Raw genomic sequence first — 12,143 nt, forward strand, 5'->3', positions numbered from 1 at the left:
AATTCTTTTTTTGTTGGAAAGGAGATATCCCAAGTTTAGTACCATGATCTGATGAGGAAACCAGGATCTGATGATGGGATCCCAGAGAAATCGAGGGAACTTCTTGAAAATCCGCAATAACTTTTATTATTACTTATTGTGATCTGATAACTACTTTTTGAGTAATCTTTGATAACGCGCAGTTACTTGACTATTTTTTCGTCGATCTACGTTGTATTACTCGTCGATGTAATTGAAGTCGGTTTTTTTTCGTTTGCGAGCAAACACAATTATTACCTTAGTTACTATAATAAAATCGGAGCGCGGTCAATTCTGTCATTGACATATTATTTTGAAAATAAAAATAGTTGCGTATTTTAGGTTTAAAGAAACTTTAGCTTTCTCATATTTTTACTGAACGTTGTTCTTGGCGTAATAAGTTTCCGTTTGTGTGTATTTCTTAAATTGTGTGTATTTTCGCGTTTAGTAAAAGCAGTTTGCATATAAATGTCTCTAGCAAACATTTTTCTTCAAAACATGCTTGTTATGATGTAATTTTGGTCAAGGTTAAATATTTTGGCGATTTTGTATAGTGTAGGAGTAGATTATTAGTTTGGTATATTGGACACAACGGCTTTATTTTGTGCACGCTGTCATTGCATGATATTATTTTTGGCGGCACGGCTCCGATATCTAGTCCTAAGCTTAGATTTCACGTTTTAGACACACCATTAACCATGTATCGTATTTTCATAGTGCCCCAATGAATTGTGTAATTTTATTTTTGAAGTCTTCTATGTGAGGTCGTAATGTCAATTTATCGTCCAAAATTAATCCAAGGTACATTTCCTAGACAGATCTATATAGAAATACGTAATTAATATGTTGTCTGGTATAGGTGTTTTTTTTTTCACTGAAAATCATCTAAGTACTTTTTGCGTTTACAGTTAGTAGATTACATTTACCAAATGCTGTATTGGAATAAATCTTGCTGTGCTTGTTGCTTGTTTAACCAACACTGCTAGGTTCATTTCGAAATAAAAAGACATGTATCGTTAACATTAATTCCCAGTTAGATTTCCATTAGTCATATTGTTAACGTAAATTAATAATCGGATCCTATTACGGATCCCTGGGGAAACCCCGTTTATATGTTGGGTGTTGTTTGTGTAGCCTACGAGTTTCTAGATACGATTAAAATATGTCATAAGCAGGTCCGGACGATCCCAAATATTTCTTTGCAAGCAGTAAGGTATGACTTGCGGTATCGAAAGCTTTTTGAAGATCGGTGAAAAAGATTTTTCCACAATCTGTGCTAATATAGCCGGAAAATAATTGTTTTTTTTGTCTAGTTATAAAGTTATTAATCTTGAAAGAACTTAATGTAACTTGTAATGTCTAGATTGTATTTAAAACGACAGGTATCATGAATACGAGAAAAATATTAATGAAATAATTATAAAAAAATGGCGGCAAATCACAGGAGTTTATTTACATTCCTTACTTATTATAATAGTTATGAACAGAATGATATAAGTCATTACAATCCTTTTAAATATTACGCTCAGTTCATAATACTTAGTAAATTAAGAAAAAATTATAAACAAGTTATATAATAGGAAGAAATAAGAAAATTATCAAATCTTTATGGACAGTAAGTTCTTTAAAAAAATTTATGCAAACCTTGTAAGCCCGTTTTAATTAAAGGCTTTAAAATTTTAATTTGAAATAACTTAAAACTATGCGACATACAAAAAAAAAATAGTATCTTTAAAGTAATTACTAGCTAAGATAGTTGGAACTCAGTTAATTCTCGCAGCCATGATAATGCACACTAAATCTTCATCATCGCTATTCTTCAGTTCCAACTTGATGTCTACCTTCACTTTGGGGTAGGATTTAAGCACAGGCATCGTTGCTTTATACGTTACTTTCTCGCCAGACTGGAAATAAAGTTCACTTTTATTATTATAATTATTTAGCTATGTCAGTGTTGTGATTATCATAAGTTTGATAAAATGGAAAATAATATAACGTTAGTTGAAAAGGCTTGAATCCATGTTATTAATGGTCTTGGTGTTCCCGACATAGGATAAAATCCTATTGGGGGTCGTTGAAAATAGAAAAAGTGGCCCCAAGTCACAATAAATTACATATTTTGTTGATAGTAAATTATTTTCTTTAAATTCTAGGTGCGCGGGTTAGATTTCCTCATGGGGTTTGAAAGGTGTATTATGTATTTTAAATATTTATTTTCTGCCAGTTTTTCTTATATAACTAGGTCCGCAAACGAGCGTACGACTTACCTGTTGGTAAGCGATTACCGTAGCTTATAAACGTCTGTAACACCAGAAGAACCATCCCCAATTCCCCCCAGGAGCTCTGGTCAACTTACTTACCAAAAGGAACATAACACTGCTTGAAAACAGTATTAATTAGCTGTGATCTTTTGTAAGGTCGAGGTTACTACTCCATATTTTGAGCAGGAAATTTCCTCTGCTCTGAATCTGCCTGACCACTCTACTATTTCTAGTATATACCTACTTGAATTCTCGGCTTCTATCGTGTCTCGGAGAGCAATTAAAGCTGTCTGTTCCGGTTGTTATCGTAAACACCTGATTGGGATCGTTTCTCATCAGGCATGAATCTAGTCAAGTCATGTCAGTTATTAGGTACATCTAATTGAAAAGTACTATTTAGTACTGTCACACATCGTTTACATGATACATGGTTTTAGTTCAACACAATACATTAGTCAGCAATGAAATTTATTACAGCAGCTTATAATTGTTACCTTGATGGGACAAACGAGTCCGCTGTCCATGCAAGCGTCTGGTTGCGGCAGCGGAAAGGGTACTGGCAGGTTCATTATGATGCCGTGGACTACTGCCTCCAGCGTCTTGGTTTCTACCGCTGTAAAAATATTTCGACCATAAACGTATTTCTCGAACCTTTTTTAAATATTGTGTTGCCTTTCTAACGTTGACTTACTTTCACTTATTTTAATTTACATTAATTGAAAAATAAAATCATTGTGTGTTTAAGTGTAATTAATAATCTTTTATGTGTAAATTTATTTCGAGGCCAAGATAAGGTATGTTGTGTTGACTGAGTTACTCCTCTACCCTCTGGCAAAAATCTTATAACCTCATAAGAACAAGGATAAATGCAGACCAAATTCTCATGCTGAGTTACAAGAGCCTATGAGATCTATGAGAATTTTGTCTTCAGTATGTTTTATCTGTTTTTAGGAAATGTTGTTTTTACATCAACTTTGACATATTAACATCTTATGACTTAATAAGAGTTAACCTTAGTCATAGTTCAAAAAAAAAAAAAATTAAGTAATGTTCCTTGAATTATTGTAGTTTGACTACAAGGGAGAAAGCATTGTTTGCTCAATAAACAAATATTTATTTATAGGATTATGTTATAGTACTATTTTAACTTAAATTATAAATTCACAAAAAATATATAAGCAGGTATAATTTACTAATATAAATGAACTTATTAATGTTTTTACGGTCCTAAGAAGATTTATGTAAAATGAACATTATTTTGAATTAAGTGTCCTTATTAATCATTTTAGAAGAAAATGACTGATTAGACTGTTATTTTGAAAGTTCACAAAAGACCAATAAGTGTTTTAAGAGAAAAAAAATTATAACAACTTTCAGGTAGAATTGAATAATTTAGTAAAACTGAAGGGGTACTTTTTTAACACGAAGTAACAAAGATAGGATAATACATGTTAGTTAAACCAATAATAGGTATCGTTAATAATCAACAAATACTTACAAGGTGTGAATTCGATAGATACAGTGAGATTGCTGTTCCTCTTGATCACGCATTCCTTCGCGTCTGCAGCGCAGTCTTTAAAAAAAACATCTTGAACCGTCGCTAGTTTCGATCCTGAAGTAACGAAATATTATTTATTTCTTCTCTTAAATTAAAGTAATTATTGCTTTAGTATTTTTGTTTTGTTTTACTATTTATACGACAAAGTTGGCAAACAAGATTACGGCCCATCTGATGGTAAGCGGTCCCCGTAGCCCAGTATTTCTTAACCTGGTGGTTAACGGTAGTGATGAAGGATCATTTGTCAAAATTTATGTTTTGCGACGGACTACTAACTTTTTTTAAGGTAAAGCTAGAGTACTTAGTTAAGACCTAGTGGGATTCACTCATTCTGATTCTCGCTTTCGCGGACCAATGGTTAAGAACCACTGCCTTCATAAAAGAGGTGGCAAACAAGTAGTTTATGGACGCTGTAACACCACAAGCATCATACGCGATTTTAGCTGCTTTTCTGATGAAATAGTTATTTTTATTCAAGAAATAATTAATAGCAGTACCTAATCTTTTCTTGTTTCCGTAACCAAATTCCTAAATCCGGTTTGGTATTTAAAATTTTTCATTAGAAGAATAAATCATAAACTTAAAGTACGCTTGATAAGCAAGCAAGGAGTTTTATTTGTAATTGTACCTGTCCGTATAGTGTTCAGTCTAAAACGTATCAAGATAATGCGATTCACGCGTTCTTCATAGAATTATAGTACATATTACAAACTGCATTAACTATTAGTCATTGTTAATGAAAGTAGGTAATTCTCAACTTTGTTCCCAAAGACAGAAGTCCTATTTTTCACTGAATAATAAAGGGTCTTTAAATTTGTAGCTAGACTTCTAAGAACGTTATACACAAATGTGTAAATGTATTAAGCCATTTATAATTAAAGCTGATCTCAACATATATCAAGTATCATCACTCCAGCCTATCGCAGTCCACTGCTGGACATAGGCCTTCTCAAGTTCTCGCTAGACATTATGGCGCAAACTCATGTGTTTTGCCCATAGTCACCACGAAAATAAATAATATTAATTATATTATTTTATCAAGTATTACATATTAATATGTGGGTATATACAATAACTAAACAAATCAATTTTGATTATTTAATAAGAATATAACGTTATTTAAAAAAAATAGAATTTAATACAGAAATAAAACGAAATAGGTATTTTGTTGCATTATAATATTCAAAATTTAATTTCAAATCATATTCATTCATTTCATCTTATTCTTTTCGAAGCTACGAAAAACAATAAATTTGCTGCGTCGTTGTTTTATTTAATCGGAAGCGTGGGCCGGCGTGTCTTTACGACACGTACTTTCAATTAAGTAACATCAATAATGTGCTAAATACATAGTCTAATTTTTTTAGATTCGCTTGCTCGCTCGAATTGCATTGGACTGTACAAACTTAAGGTATATTTATATAAATATTTCAAACAGATAATTCATTAGTTGTTCAAAGGTTTTTCTCGTTCTTTTCAAGCAAGAGTTTACACGCACAGGATCGATACATCTGTTTCATTATTGAGCTTATTACGTTTATATGTTTTAATAGTTTTTAAATTACTAAATAAAAAATACCCGAGAAGAGGAAATCTCAACTGAGCCGTGGGTAAAGGAAATTATTACAGTGGAAACACTGGTAAGGATTAAAACGAGTACTTCTTGAATAATGGCGCTTCTACCGGTAAAAATTAGAATTAAGATTCTGTCCCCTAAATTAAGACCATTCGTTTAACATTACGTTCGGACAACTTGCATATATACTTCGTGGTTTTAATGAAGGCTAATCGTACGAGTACATACGTCTAATTAAGTTAAACAAAAATTCAAATGTCATCCCTGTATGATTTTTTAATAAACACAAAAAATAGGTTTATATAGGTACTCCTATATACCTATATAGGAGTACCTATATAAACCTATTAAACCTAACCGATTTATAACCTTATAATACTCCTAGTTTGGTGTGGATAGGTGAAGGTGCTTTGTTCGCCTGTGTTTTTAATTACGTAATATATTGTAACGCTGTAAATGCGTAAAGGTACTACAATTGTTAATGTGTCTACTCTCATCTCGTACGAATATCAAAGTACATAACGAAAACCGAATACTGGCTAGCTACATTATTAAAATGACAGAGACAGCATCCAATAAGCGCGCAAGCATGGTTATAATTTACATGAAATGACGTTTTATGCAGAACAAACCCACGTCTTTAATTTATTTACTTTATTGGAACGAAGTTCCTTACGGCAGGCTGAATTTGGCTGGGCGACCGAACTGAAAAAATGTGATACTAAAACCGTAAGAAAAATATATAACGGAAGTGACGTAATATCAGTCACACGACTGTATAATATGACGTTTGTAAAACTAAAATATTAGTAGTAAGTTTTTTTTTTTAAATTATTTATGTAATTTTATACAGTCGACAAAAATAAATAAAGACACATGTTTTTTTAATTTCACTTAATAGTTTGAATTATTATTATTACTATTATTTTGTTTGATTTATTTTATTTTACAGTATTTGTTATTTTCTAAAATACTAAATTTCCTAAATACTTTTATGTACTTAATTATAAACCAATTAACAAAATTAAAAAAAAAAAAAAATCAAGAACGACAATATATATATAAAATTCAACATTTTTTTTAATTGTGTTGCTTCTAGGTATACTATCCGAAGGAACTTCGTTCCTTCCTGGTGTCCCATGACACCACATAATTTAATTTTTTAATTAATGAACATTGTCTGGCATCGCGATTTTATTTGGCAACCTATCAGATATAAATTATGTAGATAAATGATATCTTGAATATCTACTGGATCATTATCATTTAACACATGAGGGTATAAGAATATATTCCGTGTGCCGGATCTCGAACGTAAACTAAATACACGTGCATAATTACAACGAAATACGTTAACTTAAAAAATGACCGCATGTTATTTTAGTTTTGATTCATTAAAAAATAAGTTAAAGATAAAATGAATAATACTTAATTTTTACTGATAAAAAAAATATAAAAAAATGTGGTTAGTTATTTGTTTATTTTAATGATAAGAGTCTATCGACACATCGACCTTCGAACTCCGTTTCTATTATACAGTTTATAAATACGATACATGAATTTTGTATGTCAATTATTCTGGGAATTTTTCTCTGAAACAAAAGTAGACAATTTTATTCCAATACAAAGAAGCTGTAATTTTTTAGTGTAGTCGCTTATATCGCAGATAAATTGGTAAGATTAACAAAAATAGGCTATATAACGTCACGAGAAAATGAGGCGGAGTTGTTAGCATAAGCTGAAAAAGAATAAATAAACTCAGGGCGTTTGAGAAAAAGTAAACTAATTATAAGATCTAAAAGTATGAACCCATTACAAAGACAACTTCGTTGTCCATTAAAATAAATCATTTCGTTCACAAAATTAGACAGAATTATAACGTAGTGAGCTCAGATTAATAAACAAAAGGCAGATGGAGCGCGCCGAACATGCGAGTGAAGCCAACAAAGCGAATACAAAATCAAAAGCGAATACAAAGTCGCAGCAGTGCTAAAGATAGCGTCGTATTGTTTAAACGTCTCGAGTGATTCATTATTTTGTGTCAAAAAATGCCGTCTTGTGTTATTAAACATTGTGAAAGTTGTTCCCAAAAATAAAAAAAAGAGGATGGAATTTCATTTCAAGGGTAATTATAAATTATTTAATTAATTTTATTATTTATTCACTCAATAAATTATATGGTTATCTCGGAACACAAAACCTCGACATTTATTCAACTGTGTTGCCAGTGTTCGGCGAAATGTTTTTCCCTTCAATTGGGGAAACTACCTGATGGTCTAGGCGTTAGTGAGACTGACTTTTAAATGTACGGACGTGTATTCGATTTCCACACGTAATATCACGCCTAAATAGTTATTCAGAATTTAGATGTATTTTTATCTGTTATTACCATTTACTGTGATTCGGTCATTAATATCTAATGCAGGAGCTTAAATAAAAATGTATATGGTTATCAATTTAGTTCCTATATATATATAGGAACTAAATTAATGATGAAGTTATTTACATATATGGTATATTTTTTTAAGTTGTGGGCAATAGCCAGATTATAATATTAGTGGAATTAATGGAAGATGCTATATTTAAAGAATACATATTGTAATCAGTGTCAAGTTTTATTATTTAATGATTTTTGCAGATTGCCGACAGATGTTGTTCTACGCGAGGAATGTGTTTCTATTATTCGCCAAAGCACAACAAGCAAACATTTTAAAGAGGATGGCTTATGCTTTACCGAAAAATGTCATAGGTTGATAAAAAAAAAAAATTCCAATGTAATTATTTGTAATACTATCTTATCTTTTGGTCTAGTCTTTAAGTTGTCTGTATATCGATGTATGTGTGTGTGTGAATAAATGATGATGATAATTATTATAATTATTAATAAATATTTTAAATTATGTATGTTTTTTTTTAATTTGTCTAATGAAATAAATATGATACTACTGAAAAACACTAAAGTTTTAATATCTAGAGTTGTAAACATTGTAAAGTCCATTTAAACCTTATTAAATAAAAACAAAATTACTACCCGAAGCAAAGTGTGGACGGACCGCTAGTTATAAAAATCTTGACATATTACCTATTTCTTTCGTTATTTTTAACGAAACCTTTATTATTATTATTATTATTAAAGTATTTATTTAGTTATAAATACATGTATCCAAATAAAACTTTAGAACCTATTGTCGTAAAAGGAAATTTTAAAAAATACAGGGAGTTTTTTTCTTTTTATGGTATCATTATACACACATAGATGCACGTGTTCCTACAGTGCCATTTCTAGTCGCCACGCACACATGAATAAAAAGTGGCTTCATACTTTTGTTGCACACGCTCCATCTGCCTTTTGTTTATTAATCTGTGGTAGTGAGAATAAAAAAAATGTCAGTAATTAAGAAAATAAGATAAAGAAAATAAACTCATCCTTTAAAATAATGTGGGTATGACAAAACCAATATTTAGGTAACTACACAGAACATTTTTTTACTATGAGCGCTATATAGGTATTAAGTGAAATAATTTGGTCGGATTTGTTATTAGGAATTTGTTATTAGGTACTGTGTGGCTACGGTACTAAAGAATATAGCCACCCCCTCTCTTCCCGTGGGTGTCGTAAGAGGCGACTAAGGGATAACACAGTTCCACTATCACCTTGGAACTTAAAAAGCCGACCGGTGGCGGGATAACCATCCAACTGCTGGCTTTGAAATACATAGGCCGAAGACGGGCAGCAGCGTCTTCAGTGCGACAAAGCCAGTACTGCGGTCACCAACACGCCTGCCCAGCGTGGTGACTATGGGCAAAACACATGAGTTCACGTTATTTTTGGCGTGAACTTGTGGAGGCCTATGTCCAGCAGTGGACTGTATAGGCTGTAATGATGATGATGATGTTGTTATTAGAATTCATTATCTGTATCATATGTAAGCAAATTAATGTTAGGCAAAGATTACTAAAATTATTTATACCATACGCATTTGTGAGTTTGTACTTATGTACATATATCTAACACTTTTAGAAAAATATACTGAAAAAAATATATAAAAATTAAAATTTATTGAATGAAATCTCTTGTTTTGATTATTGACCCTAAAAAATTAATCAAGTACAAACAGATAGGATGGACAATGAAAGCGACAAAGAATTGAAAAGGTCATTAGGTACTCACTTATCAGTGCTATTGTATACAGAACTGTTTTGATTTGATTTTAACATGACACGGTAAATAAAACGCAAATATGCTGTGCTTTTGTCCATAAAATAATACTAGAAGGATTTATAGGAAAATGACAAAAGTTATTTTTTTCATTAACTTCTTCGGTTTATACAAGAAGAAACCTAATCACCCCAATATCTTTTAAGTTGTACAATAATATAAATATAAATAATATTTATTTAGTTTTATTTCCTAGGAAATTAAATGAGTATTTTAAAATTAATTGACGTGATTTAAAAAAAATAATCAAAATTCATACCACAATCCGAGTAAAATTTGGCTTGCGCACTGGCCAGTAACACTGCAAAGGTAATGAAAAACAACATTTTGTTTGTTGTGTCAAAACGCGCGCTAACGTAGAATCGACTCGCGCGATGGTGAAAGACTGACAAGGCGGACGGGCGGATGGACTGTATGCCGCGACCTTTATAATGATGCTTCTTTATAATGCGTCCGCGCAGGTCAAAGAGTAGATAAGTTAACATATTAAGTATGATTTTGACGCCGCGTTGGCGCAACGGTCACAGCCATGGATTGTACCTGTTGCGCTGGCGGTTGCGGGTTCGATTCCCGCACATGATAAACATTTGTATTGGCCATACAGGTGTTTACCGTGATCTGGGTGTTTGTGTAGTCCTTGTGGGTCTCCCCACCGTGCCTCGGAGAGCACGTCAAGCCGTCGGTCCCGGTTGTTGTCATGTACACCTGATAGCGATCGATACTCATAGTAGGGAATATATCCGCCAACCCGCTTTGGAGCAGCGTGGTGGATTAAGCTCTGATCCTTCTCCTACACGGGGAGTTTATTATATAACTGCACTACCCATCCGGGTTCGCCATTAATTTATCTTTCCTTTACTTGGACTGTCTAGATGAAATGGCTAAATAGCCATAAGTCTGCCTAGTGTACTTCAGTCTGCAACTATCTAGAAATATCTGCATATGTTTAATGTGTAACACGTAGTTGACGTAGTTATGGTGTACAATAAATTATAAATTCATAAAAAAATAAATAAAACACTAGTCTAAGATGTAGACTAAGTGCCGCAGACATTTTTATTACATTTGACAGTTGACACTATCTACGGGACTTATTGCTGTTATCGTTTTAAAACTCGAGAGATTTCGATTTTCAGCGAAGTTGCACCACACCATAGTCACCATAGATCAAGTAAAAACATTTTTTAGGTCGCGGGCGATTGTGTCGCTTTTAAGTCCCGTGCTATAGTAAAAGTGTTGATAATGATAGTGACCGTGAAAGTTAATAACTTTTATTTGACAGTTGGTTAATTGTAATAAAAAAGCCATCGCGATTTTATTATTCTCATAGTGAAATAATCTTTAGACGAGACTGTGTCGATATTGTTCGAACAATTTTAGACAACATGTATTAATTTTAATAAAACACTAATGTTTAGTAAAAAATATCCATTTTAATAAATTAAAACAAATTTTGTCTGACACGAATTGTTTATCCTTTGGTTTTAATAAGATATTACTTAAAAAAGTTATTGATATTTATATTAATTTTATAGTAATTAGTAAAAATTGAGTAGCTAACATTGTACTTAGTTTTACGTTTTTACGTATGTTTACTACACAATAATTGTGTCTGTTCTATTACATAGTCTTTGACACACCGGAAGTATATTGTAACCGCGCCAACGTTTCAGGAAAATAGCGATCGCGATACGAATAACTAACAGACGAATGATTAATAAATAAATATTTTGGTAATGATAAAATAATGATTCATTGTTATATGATTTTTTATACTATTTTTGGTTGTTTTTTTTTTCGTGTAATTTTATTGAGTAGGTACCTATAATCATTAGTAATATAATCAGATGCTATGTGTAACACGTGCCATTGGATACGTAGGTATTAAAAAAATGTGGATGATGTCCTATCTCACTCGCACTGTATTTGTGCAGTGTCAGTATTACAACAAATGTTTCCAATAGGTACATATATATTTTTTTTAATTTTTAAGTGAAAGTTATTTAAATTTAGATTACTTACTCGTTTTGTCGAAAAATAATATTAAAATCACAAAAAGGCTAAAAGCATAATTTACCTATGAGTAACCTATATAGAAAATAAATATTTTGAGTAATAATTTTATATCAAATGAATGAATGTTAATTACACCAATCCATATGCTTTTAAAAATGAAAAAGACGCGTGTTATTATGTACGTAACAAAAAAAAAAATAAATAAATAAAAATAAAAAAAAGTTAAAATTCACTTATTTCATATAAATTGTGTAATGACGTTACATGTTGACAGTGAAAGTTTTAAAGGAAAAGCTTTTTTTTTTACTTTAATTTATTTTTAATTTTCAGTTATCGTTGGCCAGGTTTCTCAGTCTGGTTATCTGGTATTCTCAGCAAATCCTTTATTCGATACCCATAATTAATGTAGGAAAACATAAAAACTTAGTCTGCCATCTTTACAAGTCCGCCATGTTGGACTTAAAGTAACATCACTTCGTTTTTCGAGTTACTCTA

The 12,143-nt window shown here is 31.6% G+C and overlaps 1 protein-coding gene across 1 annotated transcript; it reads right to left on the reverse strand.

The window, feature by feature from the left end:
* Window positions 1-1,446: 1,446 nt before the first annotated feature.
* On the reverse strand, window positions 1,447-10,068 carry LOC123660869 (ecdysteroid-regulated 16 kDa protein-like). The gene is made up of 4 exons (XM_045595894.1): window positions 9,892-10,068; window positions 3,778-3,891; window positions 2,774-2,892; window positions 1,447-1,922 (listed from the first exon to the last, which is right to left on the reverse strand). The coding sequence occupies exons 1-4, from the start codon at window positions 9,956-9,958 to the stop codon at window positions 1,782-1,784; spliced, it is 441 nt and encodes a 146-aa protein (XP_045451850.1). The 5' UTR covers window positions 9,959-10,068; the 3' UTR covers window positions 1,447-1,781.
* Window positions 10,069-12,143: the final 2,075 nt, after the last annotated feature.

This window comes from Melitaea cinxia, chromosome 16, assembly GCF_905220565.1.
Source record: "Melitaea cinxia chromosome 16, ilMelCinx1.1, whole genome shotgun sequence".
Taxonomy (NCBI): Eukaryota; Metazoa; Arthropoda; class Insecta; order Lepidoptera; family Nymphalidae; genus Melitaea; species Melitaea cinxia.